The sequence below is a fragment of the Epinephelus lanceolatus genome, chromosome 7 (assembly GCF_041903045.1).
Source record: "Epinephelus lanceolatus isolate andai-2023 chromosome 7, ASM4190304v1, whole genome shotgun sequence".
Lineage (NCBI taxonomy): Eukaryota > Metazoa > Chordata > Actinopteri > Perciformes > Serranidae > Epinephelus > Epinephelus lanceolatus.
In genome coordinates this window covers 14,595,478-14,617,133 of record NC_135740.1, presented here as the reverse complement: position 1 = coordinate 14,617,133, position 21,656 = coordinate 14,595,478, and the positions used below count along the sequence as shown (strand labels likewise).

At 43.0% G+C, this 21,656-nt stretch overlaps 2 protein-coding genes across 3 annotated transcripts; one reads left to right on the top strand and one right to left on the bottom strand.

Moving 5' to 3' along the window:
* Window positions 1-2,485: 2,485 nt before the first annotated feature.
* Window positions 2,486-12,796, bottom strand: tent5d (terminal nucleotidyltransferase 5D). Of its 2 annotated transcripts, none has more exons than XM_078169205.1 (3): window positions 11,573-12,796; window positions 7,761-8,075; window positions 2,486-7,385 (listed from the first exon to the last, which is right to left on the bottom strand). In XM_078169205.1, exons 2-3 carry the CDS (start codon window positions 8,064-8,066, stop codon window positions 4,002-4,004), a joined length of 3,690 nt encoding a protein of 1,229 aa, XP_078025331.1. In that variant the 5' UTR covers window positions 8,067-8,075; window positions 11,573-12,796; the 3' UTR covers window positions 2,486-4,001. The 2 variants fall into 2 exon arrangements, with proteins under 2 accessions (XP_078025331.1, XP_033489177.1); XM_033633286.2 differs by lacking the exon at window positions 11,573-12,796 and adding an exon at window positions 10,485-11,527.
* A 114-nt stretch (window positions 12,797-12,910) lies between these two features.
* LOC117261074 (charged multivesicular body protein 1b-like) lies at window positions 12,911-20,248 on the top strand. Its single transcript, XM_033633287.2, has 8 exons — window positions 12,911-13,519; window positions 13,872-13,969; window positions 14,076-14,222; window positions 15,536-15,604; window positions 15,713-15,820; window positions 15,954-15,997; window positions 16,355-16,427; window positions 18,772-20,248. Exons 1-8 carry the CDS (start codon window positions 13,504-13,506, stop codon window positions 18,817-18,819), a joined length of 603 nt encoding a protein of 200 aa, XP_033489178.1. The 5' UTR covers window positions 12,911-13,503; the 3' UTR covers window positions 18,820-20,248.
* The last annotated feature ends 1,408 nt before the right edge of the window (window positions 20,249-21,656 follow it).

Genomic DNA, 21,656 nt, shown 5'->3' with positions numbered 1-21,656 from the left:
TCATAAATAAAACTTGCAAAAATAAAAAGGACTGTGTGGCTATAGCATAGACTGCAAAGCTTAGTCCCTTGGGGTGTTGCTAAATTGACCCTCAGGGGGTCAGTGGGCATTTAAACAAGGGCATCCTCAAAAACGTCGCGTTTGAGCCGTGTTACAATCATAACTCACGCTGTAACAATTCAGACTTACATGCGCTTCATTTGTAACATAATTGAGAAGAAGAGTGAAAAGTGAAAAATGTTACAATTATGGCGACTCTCCTGTACTTACTGGAAAAACTTAAAATGCAACTCCTTAGCGGGACTTTTTTGTAAGGCTACCAATAGATTACAATTTACTTTTATAAACTGAAAACACACTGAAATAGCAACACCTATAGTTATGCTTATACTCTGTGAATCTAGGGGTTACGCCATTGTTACGTTACCAATCCAAAATTTTGTTGTGGTAGCAACTCATCAGTGGTTGGCAGCCATCTGTCACAGGTTTATTTTTACTGTAAAATTTGGCATTTTAACTCATTTTTGGAGCCAGCTTCAAGTGGCCATTCAAGGAACTGCAGTTTTTGGCATTTCTGCGTTGGCTCCATTTTTCAGCCCCAGAGGTGTCTGCTTGCTCACAACAAGGTCTACGGATTTTCCGGGTCATGATTTCTGGAAAGAGACATTGCTGTTGAGATTTTTTTTTATCTAGTAGTTTTTTTGTGCTTTTGAGTTTCATTATATTTCAGAGAAGGCTAATATCTCTGTAGCAGATATTTCCAACACTCACGAAAACAATGTAGATTGATAAATAGCACCACAGGTAAGAGGAAAAATTTTTGGGGGAATCGTCGGTTTAAAAGGGCTGGTAATTAACAGAAAGTTACAGGGGGATTCATTTGGACAACAACATGAAGGGAGATTCGCTGGCAGCCATAATTATCTTGATTCACACTTCGGATGGAGCTACATGCTTCGTGCTTCCAGCCTCTGCTAACCAAAACTTAATGCTTTTGTTTTCATTTATACTGCAGAGGCTGCGTGTGCCCACAAACCATTACTATTTTAACTCTGAGAAATAAAAAGACTTGGAAATCTGAACAAAGGAAAAAAGCCTTTTACATGTTTGTTAAACCTGCTGAAAATGATTGTGAGAAGACAGTCAAATCAAATGAGTTGGCCAGGATATGAGAGACAGAGAGAGAGAAAGACAGATGTGTGGGAGATGTTCTCTTTTTGTCTCAGTTAGTCTGAAACTGTTTGTTGAGGATGGACGGGTGGGCAGGCCATTAGGAAAATTGATGTGCATGCAGCTGTGTGTACGTGCGCATGCTCATACATGTGTGTGTGTGTGTGTGTGTCTGCTCTAACATCACTGCTGCCGTCACTGCAGCCACCTCACAGTGACTCCCCTGTGACTGAAGGCCTGACAGCCTCCCACGCTCTCCCCATAAACTCCCCTGCTCCTCTCGCTTTATCTATAACCTCGCCCCCCTCTCACTCTGTCCTTTGCTTTCTGTCTCCCCCTCAACTCTATTTTCTCATCCACCCATCTCTCTCTCTCCACTATCTTTCTTTCATTTCACCCACTACTTTTTTTTATTTTACTTGTTTTCATCTCTCACCCCCTCATTTGGTGTGTGGGTCTTCCCTGTCTTCCATCATGCTCTCTGCGCCCACCGTGTTGCCTGTCTCTGTCTCTATGGAAACCCAGAGTGGACAAGAGTGGCTCAGAGGTCTGTGAGACGCTGATACAGACCCTATTAGATCACACGCTCCCTTCCTCTCCCAGAGAGCCACATGCTTCCAACCTTGCGCACACAAGTGCAAGCCTATAGTGTGTGTAAATAGATGATGTGTGACTGTGCCACTACCTGCCATCACACGAGTCTCCCCCCTGTAGAAAGAGACGCCCCCATCTCCCCTGGTGCTCATGACTTATCGTGGGTATGAAGTGGGAGGAATGAATGGAGGCAGTGTTGGAGTAAGGAGGAAGCCCTATTGTTTCATTATGTTGTAGGTCTCTTCAATTACTCAGTGGAGAAGGGGACCACCTGATGCTGCCTTTGCACATATATTCCCATGAGAAGCACAAACACATGTACACACACACTCTGGCCCCATCCTCCCCCATCTCCCCTTTCAGTCTCACACCTCACAAACCATATTCTCCTCACATTTACACGTTGTTGAGGCTGCTGTGTTGCGTAGCGCGTGCGTCATTCGGGTCCAAACGCATCTGAAGGACAGGTGATTTGTGATAAGAGGCCTCACACAGACAGAATTTCACAGCTTTGGGTCGCTCTCCTGGGCACCATCATGATTTGACGGTCACGCTTAAGTGGATCATCGCAGAACGCAATCATGGGGAGGATACGTAAGCTGTACAGCATGTCGTTTTGGGGAAAAGTGAAAGAGAGCAGTGAATGAGAATGGAGCAAAAAAAAGACAGAAAAAGTGTTTTCGTCTTTTAAGTTTCTTGTGAATGAATCCAGTTTCTGAAGGTTTGTTGAGTTTCACCTTTATTTTATCAAAATGTACATGAACAAACTACAACAAAGGACTACATTAAAGAAGACATCAAAACGGGCAGCAATAACAGGGGTCAACAACTGAACACACACCCGACCCAGCCCCAGGCCCACCCCATTAACACCCCCAGTGCAGTGAGATAAAGACATGCCAATCATGTCTCACATTTAGGCACTTGATTTCCCTACCAAACCATCTTTGGTCATAGTTGCTGTTGCACGGCTTTGAACTTAGATTTAAACAGGTTTGAGGTGGATTTGATTTCATGTTGATTCTGACTGCGTGAATTAGAGGGTGCTGATTCATGCTGAGAGGAGTCACACAAGTTTAGATGTAATTCCTTCAGTTTAGATCCTATGGTTTACACAGATCGCCATCTGCCACATTTAGCGATGACCCAAAGATGGTTATAACCTGACCACCTCCACAGAAGTAAACTTTAGCATTAAATAAATCAACACTAGATGGTACAGTACTTCACATGATTACAGAAAGGACTCCACAAGGGAAAGGAATCAAGCACTACATCTTAACACAATTTACCTGAAAACAATGCAGTGTATCCGCACACGATATACTGTAATCAATACGCTGTACAGTCTATTGCAAAGGCAATGTTGTTGGCATTTTTCTGTAGGAACTAACCAGTCTGTTTACCACTGAGTTTTATATTGGAAAGTCTTGCAAAAATAGATCCATTTTTATTAAATTAAAAGCCTTTGCTTTGACTTCAGGATGTGATCTATATATTTAGCTACTCATGCATTGTCTAACTGTGTGCGTGTATGTATATGTGTGTTTTTATGTGTATATATTGTGCATGCATGTGTGTGTTCTGATGATAGTACTGTACACACTGGTATGCCTGTCCCTCTGTATTTTTTTTCAGAATACACCCCTTCGGTAAAGGATTAACAAAGTTACACTGAACTGTTTAAGAAGCATAGTAGTCACACAGTATTTGGCAGTGAGAGAACAGTCCTAATTTATCCATGCACAATATCAACCACAGGCAAGGTCCACATTCTGAACAAACCCATTAAGAACAACACAGTAAGAACATGAAAAGAGTGTACAAGAATTCAAGAACCTGGAGGTGTGAGTTGTGTGTGTGTGTGTGTGTGTGTGTGTGTGTGTGTGTGTGTGTGTGTGTGTGAGAATGTCAACAGCACAGTTGGTTTCCCGGGGAGACCAAAGGGCTATGACTCATGCAGTGCATAAAGCATTTTCTGGAATTTTAACAATATCGGAAGAATTATTATTTTACCACAAAGCCCAGATAATTACATATAATCATATTAGAACCTTACAGAGTACTCGGGGAGTTTACTGTAAAAACCCACTCAATCCCACCCCCACAGGTCTATTATAGACCAAACAGTTTATCCCTGGATTATGTTTCCATTCTCCAGCCCTTTCCTTGTAGAGAGCACCATCCCCTTGCTTGATTGTGTGTTTTGTGTGAGTACATGCGTATTTGTGTGTGGGTTAGACTAGTCCAGTCTGTGTGTGCAGGTGTAAGGGGTACGGTTGGTAAAGCAGCGTTGATCCCCCTTGGGGTATGTAGTAGCTGCAGTAGCTGGGTTCTGCTAAATAGGAGCCGCTGTGATCAGCAAGGTACGGGGCGGGCTGGTAGAAGCATGTCACATGGTCTGTGTTGGGGATAATGTTCTGCTCTCCTAGAACCTTCAGTGCCAGCACTGTGATCATGTTCAGCGTCTGACGCCTCTCGTGTCCCATCAGACACACTGTGCTGTCGTCGACCACGCGACGCAGCGTCATCAGATACTGGTACTTGCTTCTCTCCTCGCCGATGAAGTGATTCTTCAAGTAGGACAGGATCTTCCTCTGCTGCTCCTGCACATCAGGGAAATCGATGAAAAAGCGCGAGCACATGTAGCGCTCCAGTGTCTTTATCTGAGTCTCGCTGGCCGGTCGGTAGTCCCTGACCAGCAGGTTGCTGTATTTCAGCAAGCCACCGCCTCGAATCTCCTCGGGGTTTCTGGTGGCGATTAGGCGGTAGCGCAGGTGGTCCATGGCTGCCTCAAAGTCACCGTACATGCTCTCTGCCAGGACCTCGACAGCAGGGACTGAGCCTGATGCCTGAGGAGCGCTGCTCTGTTCAAGCATGTCTGTGGTTACCTCAGGGGCCTCTTTGTTCTCAGGCACAGAGCTGGATGCCTCATCGGCTTTTGGAGGGGCCGATTCCCCTGGGCCTTCAGACTGAGAGGGAGGCAGCACATGTGAGGTGGAGCTCGGGATTGTGATTGGAAAAGAGACAGACTCTGCAACCCCAGGCGACGATGAGATATAATCTTGTTCTTTTTTATCCTCCAACTGTAGGAGAGGGATTCCTGGTTGAGGGGATGACTCTTTAATCTGTTCCTCGCTGCCTGTGTGCAGTATCAAAGGCTCCATGTCTGAAGATACCTGAGGTACAAGGTCTTCTGACTCCACAGGCGGAGTGAGGCAGAGGAGGGGAGGGCTGAGGGAAGGGGGGCTAAGACAGAGTGGAGGAGGGCTGAGGCTGAGCATAGGAGGGGTGAGGTAAGGAGGCGAGCTGAGGCAGGATGAGGTAGGGCTGAAACTCAGGGGTGGAGAGCTAAAGCTGGTGGTGGGGCTGACGGTGCTCAGCATCGGAGATGACAGGCAGTGAGAGGGAGGGGTCAGACATGGGGGAGGACTGAGGCTGGGGGGTGAGGGAGTGTGGCAGGGAGGGGAAAGACTAAGTACAGGAGGGGTGAGATGGGAAACAGGAGGGGTGACACAGTGGGAAGAGGAGGGTGAACAAAGTGTGGTCTCTTGTGGGCTGCCGTTTGGCTGATTCAAGTCCAACTTTTTGGTCTGTAGTTCTCTGTTTTCATCTTCATCACTGAGCTCAACTTCTGAGGTATGTACAGGTTCTTGGGTGTTTGAGCTGGACGTGTCAGCGTGTGAAACTAACGTGTCCACTGAGTCAAGAGGCTCTGATTGTTTGGGTGCAGAGACAGTTTCACTCAGGGAGGGGTGGCTTTGTTCGTCACAAGCCACATCTGATGGTGCCTCTTTTAGGCTCTGAATACTTGTCTCACATGAACTCTCTGTGATTAGCTGAGAGGGTGATGGCTCTTGAGGTAAAGCAGACATGGGATCCACAGAAGTGGAGATTATATCAGGGGCAGGATCAGGAGCTGAGGTAAGGTCTATGATTGACACTGAGTTGGGTTCAGGCCCAGGGTTTGTTTCAGCAGAGATACTAGGAGTTGGGGTAGTTGTTGGCTCCGAACTGGGAGCTGTTGGCTTTGGGTTAAAATCTATCTCAGGTTCAGAGCAAGGGCAAGGGTTTGCATCTATACAGAGTGCTATGACAGGTTCGCTTTCAGAGACTGGACTGGGGTAAGGATTGGGTGCTACCTTCCTACACATCCTCCGAGGGGGTTTGGGAGAGGAATGTTTGAGCACCACCATGTGAGATAGTCTCTCTGAGGCCTTACAAGAGGGAGAGGAGGAGGTCTTTTTGTCAGAAACAAGGCTGGGTGGTGCAGGTACAATATCCTGAGTATCTGGAGGGCTGACGGCATCAGGGGTGTTCTGAGTTTTATCTGAGTTATCTGTGTGTAGTGTGCTGTGAATCTCCAGTGTATCCTGTGCGCCAGCAGGCTCTGTGTTGTGAAGTGTAAGGGATATGGAAGAGGTGGAGCAGGAACAATCGATACCCTGTGTGTCTTGTATGTTTTTTGCTTCTGACGCTAAAACTTCTTCTGCCGTTTCACTTACTTCTGTCTCGTCTGTCTCATGTTTTCTCTCTGCCTGCTCACATATCTCTACTTTGCTTTCATCTGCTAACTGTGTCTCGATCTTTGCTTGTGAAGGTGTGCTAGAGTCTGGAGCAGTTACATGTTGTGTTTCATCTTTCTCATCGCTCCTCTGATCCTCACTGAAACAATTGGAGGAGTCCGTACTGTGACATGCTTCTGCCAGGTTTAGAGACTCTGTCTGGGTATTGTTTGAGGTTTTTTGCGGCTCGGACCATTCCATCTGCTCTGTGATTTTGTTCTGTTCATCAGGGGGTTTTGTGTGGTTGGACTGTTCTTTCTGAACAGAGAGTTCCTTGTGATTTGAATGTGCTGGTTGTTGGTCATCACAGGGCTGGGTTTGCTCTGCCTCTTCTGCCTTTGTCGAGCATTTGGTCTTGTCCGAGAGCTCTGGCTCGTGTCTGAGTTCAATCTGAGTTGGAGGTTCAGCTTCCTCAGAGGTTTTGTTCTCTGACAAAAGGTCTGCAGAAGTCTGGTCAGAGAGGTCTGTCTCACTGAGAGTTTCTCTATGTTCTTCTTTCAATTCCACAGGTGTTTTCTCTTTGTTGTCCTTTTCAACTTTGGAGTGTATTGTCTGGTTTGAGTGTTCATTTTGTAGTGACAGTTCTGACTGCTTTTCATGCACCTCATCTCTCTGTTGTGTCAGGCTGGTCTGAGCCCCCTCTTTGTTGGATGAGTCTCTACCAGAGGACTTCTCTGTTTCTGGAGCAGTGGCCTGTTTGAGCAGAGAGGAAGAGTCTTTGTTCTGTGTGTCTGCAGGCTGGTCCTTAAGATCGACTCTATTACTTTTGTGCTGTGCCTCCTGCTGCATGTAGGACTCCAGGAGACGATCCAGAATGATCTGGAAGGAATCGACGCTGAACTCAAACTGCCGTCTCAGCGTGCTCACAAATTTGAGCTCCAGGTTTTTGCCGCTGTTGTTTGACAGCGAGATGAGGCTCCAGCGGTCATGTTCATTGAAGACCTTGACCATTTTCTGGACGTAGGCCTCCTTCATTGTGGCGCTGCTGATCCGCTCCCTGTTGACTCCAGCAGGTAGGCAGTCCAGCAAGCAGCCCAGCACTGACTCTTTGATCACCTGGGAGGAGAAAAGGTCAAGAACATGACAGCTACAACTAATGACTGCAATCTGAGTGCAATTTTGTTTGTATTATGAAACTGAATATTGCGATGCTCTTGTGGTTGCTGTATAATGCAGAAAAAAATATTAAAGCCTGTATTATTGATTCATCTTCTTAGTAAAATGTTCTACAATTAAATTATGGTTATGATAACAATAACATCATTATCAATATTACAGCATAAAAATCAATACTGCAACACCCTAGAGATTGTAGAGACTCATGGGTAATACAGCAGAGTAAATGCTGGTTAATGCAGGAGATTGAAGCCCAATGCTCCCAATTCATGTGACCTGCTTCTTTTTCCTAACCAAACAGTGCACTTATCATACCTGAAACTCCTCCTGACTGGGCAACTCCACTCCGAAGATGATGTCCAGGTCCTTGTAGCTGGTTCCGTTGTCTCGGACGAGGACGTGACTGGCCGTGGAGCCGTTCAGGCGAACATCTCTCACTGTGATTCCCTGCTTCTGCAGCCTGGCCCGCACAGCTATGATGATGTCTCGAGGACGCAGCTCCAGCGTGGGAAAGTTCCCGCGGCCGTGGATTGGGACCCCCTCTGACAAAACCTGATGGAGAACCTCCACCTGCTCAGCGTTCAGGCTGTGGAACCGCTGATTGGGTTTAATTTCAGACATGCTGCTGCCCTGAAGGGGAGGAGGGAAGGAAGACAACAATGAGAGTTTATTACAACTTTCCCAACGAATTGCGCTATGTGTTTAACTCTCTCCGTCTCACACGCACCAATCGCTCACACTCATATGCACACTCCCTGCCAGTCTGCTGTCTGCAAGTCACAGCTTGGCTGACAGCTTTTCCACAATGCTAATGTAACTGCTGTGTTGACAAGCTGACACATGGAGCGATCCACGTAGATGTGCTTTGCATAAATATCCTTCCACTGCTCAACCAGATCAAAACAGATTAAGCGGAAATGTTACAGTATTCACTGCCCACTTATATCACATCACTTATTTACACTCCATCTCAGTCAGATATAATATCTCCTCAGTTCTTTTAAAAACTGTACACAGAGTAATCATTTTAAAAAAACCCAACTAAATAATTGTATAAGAACATAATAATAATAAGTCTTATTACAAAACCAATATCACAATAGATAATAATTATAATGTAAAGGCAGACTAAATCTTTGTTTATTGATTGTTTCCACCAGAGGAGCAAGGGTTAAGCTGAATGAGTCATCACCAGCAGACTGCATTAATCACACCAACGTCACTAATTAAAGACACACATCTGTTTTTGTGTCCGTGTGTGTAGCACATGATGTGTGTATACACTACAAACAATGACTCCCACACACATTCACGTGAGTGCACACAGGCTTTTTATATAACACCTTTGTAAACTGCAACACAAATTGGAACAAAGTGGGATTTAATATCAGCCAATTATGTTTGTTTGGCTCTCACATGTGTAATCCTCCTGGCAGTTACGCATGCAGCCTCTACATCCAGACTCCATCAATCAAATCTCTACAAGCTAGACATATTTTTCAATAAACCAAACAAAATTCACCTAACCATGTCAAGAGTTTCTGTTATGCGAGTGCGTGTCTGTGAAAGTGTTTTGGGGAGTGAGTGCTTGTGTCTGAGTGTGCAACTGTGGTTCATAGCAGCCCATTATGATCTATTGTTTGCTTTAATCAATAGATGTCAGTCAGTGCTGCAGCTGAATGCTGCTGATTGCTATGATTTGTCAATACCAGCAGGGTAAACATTGGGATACTAATGAGCAGTAATGGGATGCTTTCTGGTAGCAGTAAGTCAGACATCACAGGGCTATATTCTGTAATAACCACAAACAATCTATTATAGGGAGTGTTTATAAATCTTCTAATCCACGTTGCACACAATTCAACAAACACTATAGAACAGCACTTAAGTCCATATAGCATCTGTAAAGCTACAAATTGCAACCTTTCTACTCACTGAAAAAGAACCGAGTATGCTTACCACAAGACAAAGAAGTTGAGTCTGAGAACACAAAGCTCCTGAAAAACTGTTGCGGACAAGACATCTCTCTGCGCCACACTTTAACAAGCTGAACTTCAAGTTGCAAAAAAACAATTATCATACATCCAGAGGCAATAAATACACTCCCTGATGTTGACACTGGTTATGTATACAATGAAACAATGTATTGAGGACGCTGAGAGGCACTGCGGGACTGTTTTTCCTGCTAGCCCCAGTATCTCCCCCTCCCCTTTCGCACTCTTCTGCAAACTTGCAGCCTGAGTGACTCATCCAGGCGTATCGGCTCAGCTCGCACATAATCTATGGCCATTGAAAACCCAACAAATACGGTGGGTCTCATACACACAAGATTGAATCTAAAACAAGCACAAACAAAGATGCTGTGTAAACTTAGGTTGATGCATCTGGTATAAAATCTATAAAGCAGTATAGAGGAAAACAAACAATTCTGTCCTGTGTATAGAAAACTAACTAAAGCATATAGCATCCCTGACTTTTTTATTTATACAGTTATAATTTATGTATTTAAATGTTTTTCCCCCCTCAATTAAATAGTTATGATCCTATGAACTATGTTTATTACTGAAATAGAAGGTAACAGCAGTGTTTGATTTGTTACCCTGCAAAATGTGATTGCAATGTCTGCTCACTGGTGATTTCGTATAAAATATTCAGAGCATAGGATCTTTTAAATGCAGTTGCTAAACTTACAATACTTTATTAAAAATAGTGTGAGTTGTTTTAAATGAAATGAAAGGCTACCGTTTTCTAGCTTCTGTTTCACAGTCCACCACTGCCTAAAATTTCCTGGAACTGATCCAGAACCCTGCTGAATTTCACTGTGCCCTGCTGGTCTTCACTTTAATCACCTCATCACGCACTTACTCACTCCTGAGATACCAGGTGAAGGCAATTAACCGCAATTAAGAGCCTGGCGGGATAAAGGGCAGCTGTACTTGTGAGCAGCAGGATTATAAACGCATTAAATAGCCGCCACGTAAGCTCCGTGCAGCCACACAAAAGTGAATTATCCAACTTTACAGAGCTGCAGGTCCTTACCTGTTGCTGTGGCATTTGAGGGAGCGACTGGCTCCTGGCTTGGCAGTAGAATGAAACCTTGAGTATCCACCGAGCTTCAGGTCCGGAGAGTCTGTGTCTCTAGTACGTGGGTTTGTTTTTCTTTTCAAGTCCCTACCCACCCCGGTGAGGCTGTGTGCTGATGCGGCTCTGTCCCTTATAAGGCATGTGAGGCTAGAATCTGTGCGCGAGTTCATTCGGGCGCTGTCCAGGAGCTCGCGTGGTGCTGAAATGAAGACTGAAATGAGTCCTCGCGCACTTGTTTTCTCCTCCGGCCGCCCGGAGCGTAACGCAGTTTCCATAGCGACCTGCCGTCATTCAGTTATGACTGGGGTGTGTGTGTGTGTGTGTGTGTGTGTGTGTGTACACAAAGTACAACAATGATGAGGAAGTTGTGTGTGTGATGTGGTGGCGGCGCGGGAGGCGTTAACAGGTATAATATGTGTGTTCCAGCTGTTTCAAAATAAAAGTTTAAATTCAGAACCATGAGAATGAACTTTTAGATAAACCCCCTGAAATGTAGAGCGTGAGTGAATGAGTGTACAGCTGTACTTTGTGTCCCTGCTGTGGTGTGTTTACTGTAGGTCTATAAACTGGAGACAAAATGGAAAGTGCCACTTCAAATGTGAGGCAACAACATGGCTGTGCTGAAGCTGAGGTCAGGGCTTTAAGCAGCCGTCTGACACTCTTATTCACTTATTTACCCTCCCTCGTGTACACATCAGTATATCTAGTGCTGTATGGAGATACTGTACATTTGTCTCAATATTATTTGTATGAGGAGCAAGTGGCAATCTGCAGGCCTGAAAAGCGAAGCCAATATGGAAGTGACCAAAATTGCAGTTCCTTGAATGGCCACTTGAGGCTGGCTCCAAAAGCTAGTCAATGCCCATAAACAGCTATATTAAAATGCCCAACTATACAGCAGAAATAAACATGTTTACAGCCTGACATAGGAAAGTTTTGGTCTCTGTAGCTAATTTCTCCTTCATGACAACTGTACAGAGATGAATTTTCATACACACTCACCCGTTTACATGAAAGTTTAAAGTTAGCTTAACGTTACGTACAGTTATGGGCGGCAGCTTTGAGTGACAGGCCGTCTGCTGGTAGTGTCCTCAGCTTCTCAGTCAGATCCAAACCTAGCGCTGGCCTCTCGTCCAAATATGGTCCCTTTGGCTCCAAAAAAATAAGATGGCATCGGCTGTGAGACTTCAAAATGGGAGTCCACAAACTAATGCGTGACGTCACGGTAGCTACGTTCATTATTTATACAGACTGTGGTGAAGAGATCAACAATCTGTGTGTAAATGTGTAATCTGTAAATATTAACGTACAAAAAAAATTTGTAAAACCACAAAAATATTTTACGATATGAATCGATACGATATGATACAACAAAATACGATACAATATGATACAACACAATACGATACGTGATATACTTTCTTGTCCCCAGAGGGTAATTCATCTTGGACTTGAGCTGCACAGAAGGTGTGTAACATTTTTAGTTTTGCACATAAAAACATTCCAATAAATTAAAGAAAGATGTGCATAAAATGCAAATCCACAAGCGCAGAATTGAGATTCACAAATAAAATCTATTCACAAATACCTGTAAGTCATTAATTTTGTGTGTATATTTGCAGACCCCTTACATATTTGCAAAATGTTTTTTTTTAGTTTACGAATCTTTTTTGTGTAGCCTATGTGGAAAGTGTTTTATATTTACAGATTGCACATTACACACAGATAGTCGATCTGCTCACACAAATTACATGGAGACACACAACTCTCCATAGTGCTGTGTCCATACAGAGTATCAGCACATACAGTATGAGTCATCCATGCTGCTCCCTCCCCCTGACCCAGCCGTTAATCCCCTCAGCCCCCTTCGGCTGGCCGGTGCACGCACACACCGGAACCTTTTTCTCTCTGGACAACCGATGATCCCTTTTCCCCTCATGCTGCATTTTCTTCCTGCCTGTGCCATCTCTTCAACAACTAAATCCCTCTAAGTATGTTCCCGTCAGCCCTCAGGCCAGTCCAGACTGCCATTCTCTCCACGCAAAACTCTACAACAAACGCTTACAGATGTTAATGCATCGGAAATAAAGTGAAAGAAACGTGATTAAAAGCATTAAAGCACACAGCGAGCTGCTCGGTTAAAAAAAGGTCAATTTACTCCCTCACAAAAAAGCACAAATGACGTCACTAGACGTGTACCACAACCTACCGATACCGGGTACAAACTATTTTTAGCCTGGATGGAACTTGTCTGCTTTGGACACGCGCGCCCGTCCACCTCTCAAACGGTGGTGACGTAGGAGGCGCGAGCACGCCATGCGAAATCGTGACCGTTTGACGACGGTTGAAAGGTGGTGCACACAAGTTTGAAATTGCGTTCAAAGATGGAGATACATCAAGATGGTTCACACATCGTGGTCCAGCCATATGTGGTGTATGTGTCCAGCCGTCGTCACAGCGAATCGACGCAAATCCAATACGGACGACAAATTATATCACACATGGACCTACCTGTTTAATAACATGTGTTTAATACAACCTATAGGATCGGTTTGTAATTAAAAACAGGTGGAATATGAAGGGACAGTTGTGAGTAGTCAGTATTTTAAAATCACCGAGCTGCGCATGCGTCACATGGGAGAGCGTATTTCCAACGTTTTAAAAGCGGTTTACAAAGTTCTTACTTACCTAAATATAACACAGAGCTCTCCAGAAGTAAAAATAAAGATTTCACAACAATTACGAGGCGGTTGTTGTTACTGCAAGACAAACTACACACTGCCGCTTTGCTTAACTGATTTTAAGCGAATGCGGAAGTACGCGGAAGTGAAGCCTCTTGTTTCGTCACAGTGGCGAAGGAACGCTAGCTTGAAAATCAAAACAAACAACTCTGGGAAAAAGGTGAGAGGCTGGATGCTACTTTGTAACTGTGCTTAACCAGACTGAGGGTTTGTCTCAGAAAGAGACCTTCATCATGTCGGCTATGGAGAGTATCCTTTCCTGTGTAGTCCATCATACATAACGGTAGATACAGTTACCTAGCAGTAGCAGTAATGCTAGCTAGCCAAATGTAAAATTGGTTTGGCAGCTAATCCTGTCAGTGTATTAGCTTGTTACATTTGCCCAGTCATTCAGTGATAAAGGATGAGGATGGTGGGCTTGCTAACTTAATGACTCTTTGGTTATTCACTTGTTATGAGAAAAACAATTAGTCTTGCCTGCATAGGTTTGGGTTGTGTTAGCTCAGTGTCTTCAGCTGCTCTAGTTTATATTGAGTATGTGTTTTATAATTTTAATGTATCACCATGACTATAATAAAGCATCCCTTGACCAGCCTTACAGAACACCTGTTCAACCTCAAGTTTGCTGCCAAGGAGCTTCACCGCAACTCCAAGAGATGTGACAAAGAGGAAAGGGCAGAAAAGTCTAAAGTGAAGCAGGTTGGCTTGTTGAAAAGTGTGTTTACTGGATCCAGGGACACACTGGGCTACAGTGCAGGTATAATCTGTATAATGTTTGTATGTGTTCTCCTCTTTTGTTTCCCAGGCTATCCAGAAAGGTAATATGGAAGCAGCTAAGATCCATGCAGAGAATGCCATCCGTCAGAAGCATCAGTCCATCAACTTCTTGAGGATGAGTGCACGTGTGGATGCTGTGGCTTCTAGGGTCCAGACTGCTGTCACTATGAACCAGGTCAGGACTGGGTTCATCAGAGACTTGCTTTCTGATGTAACTTATAGCAGGTAAATGATAACCAGTGATAAACATACCTAACAAATTTACTGCTGTCACACGTCAAGATAATCTCTTATTTGGAGTGTTGGCAGATCATTTTAAGTAGGGAAAATGTGCAGATGTTTGTACTGTCTGCTGTAGTGAAAAATTAACATAATTTTTCCTACCTGAAGGTGGTTGTATGTTACATTTAATATCTTGCACCTGGTTAACACTGTTACCTTTTTATTTCTACAGTTATTTGGGGGGTATTATCTGCCTTTTATAGATTGCAGTAATGTAAGGAGATGAATAAAATGGTCAGTGTCTTAACCCCTAATCCACAGAGGCACTGCAACATTGCAACTTCTAAAAAAACAGCAGACCCAGTAGCCATCTACTTCATTAATGCAGTCATCTCTCACCTCCTTGGTAGATATCTGAAGAATGACTCCCTGTATTCACTGATAAAGATGTAGAAATCACACAGCTTTTATCTGATGCCACTATAGTAGATACAAGTACTCATATGGTATATACCAGATATGTCACTCTGCATGCAGTTATTTTGAAAAACCACATATGTCAGAGGTTGAAAAGCTGCACAGTGTAACCATTTCAGGGTATAAAGTGCAAAAATAGTCCCTCACGCAGTCAAAAGTCTTACACAAAGGAGACAAAGGGAGGCAGAGTGAAAAAGACTAGCAGACATGCAAACTAAAAGCCACCAATTATATAATGTCATTAGATGTGCTTCAGACTTTAGGCTATTAGCTTCCCGCTCTTATGACAGTGACAGCCTCTTTTAAATGGCTTTAATTCAGATTCTCTATAGGACAGGCATCATTTCATAGAATAGAGCGTATTAGCGTCTAAATGGAAGCACAGCGTGGGATGGTATAGGTAAAAAACACCTCGTTATGTTTTCATAGTGCTGCTGTCTGTCTCAAAAACATTAACACAATAGCACTGATAATAAACCCCTCTAATATAATTTAATCAACTATCGGTAAATTGGTTTTGAGATGATTAATCCGAGTCATTTTTTGTAATATAAGGGATGCTATGGGGATGAGAGGGAGTCGTGACAGAGTATCTGGTTAAAAAGCTAAAAGTGACACCTAGTGGTAATATAAGGAAACAGCACCTAAAGCTTTGCCATGTCAAAAGCCATCCTCCTGTCTGACTTCAAATACCTTGATCCTGTTTTGAGTCAAAACAACTGAGACCGGTAAAAAGTGAGAAGGCTACAGAGGCTTCAGCGCTTTATTTGATGTGCTTTTTGTGCTCAGGTGTCTAAATCCATGTCTGGAGTGGTCAAGTCTATGGATGCTACGCTGAAAAGTATGAACCTGGAGAAGGTACAAAGTGAACTCAGATATATGAGCGCTGACAGACACGTACACAAACAAAGTGAAACAAAATATGGTGGATGGAGATCTTTAGAATGTTGTTTTCTTTCTTTACAGATCTCTGCATTAATGGACAAGTTTGAAAACCAGTTTGAAACTCTTGACGTGCAGACAGCTCAGATGGAAGACACAATGGGCAACACCACCACTCTGACAACACCTCAGGTAATTAACACTGTCCTCTTACTGCAAGAGAAAACTATACTCATGTGGCTGCGTATAAATGCAGGCTTAACCACAGTAATAATTCATTCATCGAATCCTCTAAACACATGTTATTTGCTTGGTTGGTCCCTAGAATGAAGTAGATACTCTGCTGCATGAGATGGCTGATGAAGCAGGGTGAGTATGGCCAACAGCAAAATCATTGAGAAATGAATGCAAGGATCTTAAAACATACTGTTACATCTTGTCTAAATACACAAATTAACCTTTAAAAAACAAGACACAAAGAAGAAATAGAACAAAAAGCTTTATTTAAACAACTTTCATTTCAAAATCAAGGAATGTACCTCTTAAGTGTTTACAAAGCCTCCTTATAACCCAGAAATCCCATTAACATTAACGGTGCTTGCCGCATTGTGAGGTCAGAGTGACTTTAATATCCTCTATTTTGTTAAGTTTCTTTAAGAGCTACGCAGCCATGCAGAAATGATCACGAAAATGTTCCTGTGTTTACTCCTCTTCTTTTATTTTTAGGTTGGATCTTAACCTGGAGCTTCCTGCAGGCCAGACTTCAGCACTGGCTTCATCTGTGGCATCAACAGAGCAGGTAACACATCCACCTTCGTCATCATGCTGTCGCTATTTTTGGTGTTTTACATTCCACAACAGAATCCACATTCACACTATCTTTATTGTCTTTGATATTCTCGTTGGTACACATGAACTAGTGTCAACCAGAAATACTCAACTGAATCACTTCCCTTCTGTACGTTTGAAAGGTGGCTCTTTAAGGTTCTATATGAGATTTTGAACATTAATATAGCAGCAAACAACTATTTGCTATGTAAATATATAGTGTAGTAATGATGTCCTAAGCAGAGAGTGAAGTCATGCTCCCTCTGTGTGTGTGTTATAATTAGCCATTGGTGCAGCTAGCAGTTCTAGGGGTGTAGATCACTGTTTTCACCATGATACAATATTATATTGATTCAGTGGACAATAATACAATATTTGGTGATATTACAAAGTCTGATTTCAAGTCGATTCACTTCAGGGGCCTGCGATCGACATGAGACGACATCATAGATCCATTTAGCTCGATCGATTACAGAAGAAGGTGGCAACCCTTTCTTTTTTACTTTTGGCCATAAAAGATAAAAACAACACATAAATAATTTTAAATAATTGGAGCTTATAGCTTCTTACACTGCATAAATTTGCATCAGATTACTTGTATTATTTATACGTTTTCTTACTCACTGTTAGTTTAAGTCACTGCATCCACCGATAGAACAGAACATTTGATTATCAGGCTGCATGCATGTTTATTCAGTCAGATATTTTTAAAACAGAGCAGCTAATGATGCTGTAGTGAGAGCAACAAGTTAGCGGAGTGATAGGCCCGTTAAGGTCTGTCGTGCTTGCTGTGTGATTTATCTCGTTATGGCATTATTTTCTCCAGAATACAAAATATTCCGCACTACTGATTATTTTCCTGGGAGGGGAGTAAATATATCTCATTGCCCTTTTCTTGGTTGCTTGCCATTATATGCCAGGCGTTCTTTGGTATGACACAGACGTGCCACAGGAACTTCAAAGAAAAGGCGTATCCTAACGATGATGACATACATCAGTGTTTTCACTTTGCATTAGTGATATTGGATTATTGGTCACTGAATTGATGCATCGATCCAGACTGGTGGATCATTACATCCCTAGCAGCTGCTGCCATTTAGTCTCAGCCACCTCCATGTTTGTTTGTGACATCACAGGTGAGAGCCGTGTGCAGGCAATCCTGGCCCAGGATCTGAATATCCAATACAGGACTTTTAAACATTTGTTTTTCAGAACGGTGTCTGTGGTGAGCTTCACTCATGTACAGCATGTAGGTTCTAGTGATGGCCAGTTTCACAATTCACAAAAATATTAAACTATCTAGAGATGCTTCTTTAGGGGTGTTGCAGTGGGGAGACAAGTGGGACTGATAACCAAGGGCCCTGATGGGAGGGGAGCCCTTAAAAAGCCTCAAATAAAAAGTTTGGTATTGTTTGCAGTTTATTATTTTAAGTGGTTAGTGCCATAACTAAATTAAATTTGGCTAAATGAATCAGTTGAAAGACTGAACTGTGTATAAAAAAATAGTGGAAACTCTTTGAGGCCTCTCTCACTCCTTACATGCATGAAATAGTTCAGTCCTGCCCTGCAATAGGATTCATGTCTAAACACAGTCAGAGCCGGTTATGCTTTTGGAGCCCTAACGTTCACTGTCATGTCTTTCCCCAAAAAAGGGAAATCAGAGTTCCAAAAAAGAAAAGAAAGCAGTTTGACTTTGTATTTAAGAATTTCAAAAGGTGCGTGAGAGAGACGTGGATCAAGAGACGAAGGGTCGGGGACCCAGAGAGACTTCCAATGCATAGGGCCCAGAATTTGGTGCTACGCCCCTGCACGTCTCAAAACACTCCTGCAGCTCAGTACAGTTCACTGTATGCTCAACATGTTCAAAACAGTAACTGTCTCCCCAAAAATGGCTCACAGATGTGGCCTCTGGTGGAGCTGTTGAACCTCATGGAGAGTGATAGTGTGACACAGGAGCAGTGTATTCAACCTTTTCACCTAAACAATGACTGTGTGGAATATTGCGATCACATGAATCAACAGCGGAAACATGGAATATGTGGCAGGAAGTGCTTGAGTCGTTCCCGAATATGTTTTGTTACGTTTTCCATCATGACAACCCACCATTGGAATCCACTGTAACCAACATAATTCAAGCTGACCACAGCCACTCTTCGTCAAAGACATAACCACACTCTTTATGCCTTCACCTTTCAAGCCTGCAGGGGTTGAGGGATACTTTGAGAAGTATTGCTTCAAGTGAAACTTCCAGGGCTGCCCCATTGACAAATATGGCACCTCCCCTCACTGTTATACCTGTTGTGTGTCGTTATCAGGACGAACTCTCCCAGAGGCTGTCTAGACTGCGAGACCAGGTGTCGTAATCACGTCGAAAAGCAGAAGATCAGGAGGAGGGAGAAGAGCAGGAGGAGCAAGAAGAGACAGGGGGTGAAAAAGTGGAGAAAAAAAAAAGAAGGTGCCATGTGCCTGAAAGCTCTGTGTTTCAGGTTTGTCCTGCTGTGAGAGGTTAGGGTGCTGTCTAACAGCAGATAAGGACAGAGGGTCCTGCATCACATGCAGTCCCTCTGTGATAATGTTCATTTGCACACTTATATTTAACTTGTATTCTGGTTATTTATTAGCTCAATAATATGACATGACTGTGCTGGCATGTTTCTTTATTTTAAGGTGGTGCACCTCATATTCTAAATGGATTTTTGGCGCAAATTGTTAAGAGAAAAAACAACTGTGCTTAATAATACCTCATTCCAAAGTGATTATACACTATGTATAAAATGTAAAAAGCTATTTATTATATTTATTTGTGTATTTATTTATTTATTTATTTACTGCCTGCTTCACTGACTGATTGCTAAGAGCATGCTTGTCTTGTAACTGTTATATCCTACCTGCTTGGTTGAGGATGTTGGGACCTGCATTGTCAGTTTTCTGTTTTTGCTGCAGTGCTGAAAGTCAGACTTATAGTATTTGTTTATATGGTATGGCAGGGCTAAATGTTTGCCTCAGACACGCTCTGGAGAAAGCTGGAATAGTGTTGATTTGCTGCTCGTAGCGGCAGGGTGTGGAATCAAGTCACAAATTTGATGACTTTAGACTCTATTTGACAAACTCAGAAAAAGACTTGCAACTCGACTTGGACTTTAACACTTTGGACTTGATTTTTTTACTTGAAAATACTTAATACCTTCCCCCAAGTCCAAAGACTAAAGAGTATGTTACTTAAAAAGTGTCACGAATCATTTCATTTCCTTTCATCTCCTGAAGCAACTAATGTTAATACTATTCATTCTCAGCAAGTTGACACATAATTCTCGACAGCAATCCAACAGCATCCAATCAAGTTGCAGGAGAGTGACAAAAAACTAAGGCTACATTACTTTGTAAACTATGAAAACTATGTGGTCGTCAACAAAAAATGAATTGCAGTATGCAAAACTTGTTTTTTTTTTTTTTACAAGGAATTGTAAAGGGCGCAACACTGAAGTTGCACAAAGAACAGTAAGTCAAGGCTAGCATTAGCATAGTCAGAGAACTAGTGTTTAACTTACATTAGCTTTAAAGCTAAATAACTTTTCGACAAACTTGTTTCGACAAACAAGTACACATTTTAAAAAGCATTTATGATTTTTATAAATATAAAATGTTATTACTTTGTTGTTGAAATGGCATCACACATACTTGTGACTTGCAAAACAGTGACTTGGCTCCACCTCTGCATAGCAGTAACAACACTCGTGGCTCAGTGTGTACTTTATATGCAAAGACAGAGTAATTAAAAGAGTTTTCAACATGTCTTAGTCGTCATGTTTTCTGTCAGTTTATAGCCGTGTGCTGGGTAAAGTATGCACCGTCCCCACATGCCTGTCTGCCCCTCTTTTTCCATCTTACTCCTCCTCTTTCTCTCCTCCAACAGGGAACAGATGAGAGGTCAAAGGTGTCACCTGTAGAGGAAGCAGCCCTCTGCCGCTCGCATGCCAGTGTCTCATTACACACATACACACATAGTTCGGCGTCTCCCAGGGGAGACGTGAGACTCAGCTGGGAGCCATTACAGGTGCTGTCCAAGCACACACAAATATCTATACATGAACAGCCCCGTAGCTGATGGGAGTCCTCCGGAGTGACACTCGGCCACCTCTGACCCTTTTTGTGTCCTTCCTAATCATCATCAGCACACACTTAACTACATTCACAATCATCATCAGTGCCCCCAGACAGACACAAGTCTCTATTCTGCCTATTACGCACATACTTCTTCAAGTCCTCAGTCAGTGGGAGTTATACGAAAAACAGCGACCCCAGTGATCCAACAGCTGTCAGTCATTTCTGCCAAGGGTTAGATCACCTGAAATTAAAATTCCATGTCCCTCTGCTGTCAGAGCCACAAAATCTATTTGGTAAGTTTTGTCCTAAATCTATTTTTAACCAACTCTTTAAGTATGATTAAAGCTGGGAGAGTCTACCATGGCCTAGTTTGCTCTCCGCTGTGTGCATCTCAACATGTGTGCAGGGGTGCTTCCTCCAGATGTGCTGGAGTCGGCTCCTGTATGAGCGCTGCCGTGGGGGAAGCCTGTGTTTGTATATGTGTATGTGTCAGGTGTTGATACCAAGTGGCTTTTCTCCAGTGCCGTCAACACCTCCTCGTCTTGGTTCCTAGAGGAGTGGTGCTCGCTGACAGGCAGGGATCCGGTGGGCCGGTGGTCCTGTCCCCGTGGTCAACCTGTCTGCTTCTACACGGGGGGGATAGCTGCTCAGAGCCACACACATGCACACTGGCTGGTGAAAGAGCAATAATTGCAGCAAGGGGGATTAGTCAGAGTACGACATGATTTCACACACAGGAAATGAAGCTGTATGTCCAGACAATAAGTCATAAGCTGGGATTCAGCAGGAAGAGATACGTGATGCAAAAGCCAAGATTTTTATCTTGAGAATAAAGCTGAATATCTGTTTTACAGAACTGTAATTCCTTCATAATTTCCAAGAGGTTTTTTAGAAACAACTATGCGATGTGTTTTTGATAGAAAAATAGAGACTGTTCACGAGGAACACTTTTCATTGCTTATTTCAAATTAGATGACACATAACTTTCTGTCTTTTAGTCAGTGTGCAGCAGGTCAATTAGACATGTAAAAATGCTGAAAAAATTAATCTGCAAGCCAGTACACAATTATAAAGTATATTAAGATTACGAAAACAA

Coding starts and splice junctions, on each gene's coding strand:
- tent5d (XM_033633286.2), bottom strand. Junction 7,386..7,760: donor CCAGTCAGGAGGAGTTTCAG/GTATGATAAGTG, acceptor TTCTCCTCCCAG/GTGATCAAAGAGTCAGTGCT.
- LOC117261074 (XM_033633287.2), top strand. Junction 13,970..14,075: donor AAAAGTCTAAAGTGAAGCAG/GTTGGCTTGTTG, acceptor TTTGTTTCCCAG/GCTATCCAGAAAGGTAATAT. Junction 15,605..15,712: donor AAAGTATGAACCTGGAGAAG/GTACAAAGTGAA, acceptor CTTTCTTTACAG/ATCTCTGCATTAATGGACAA.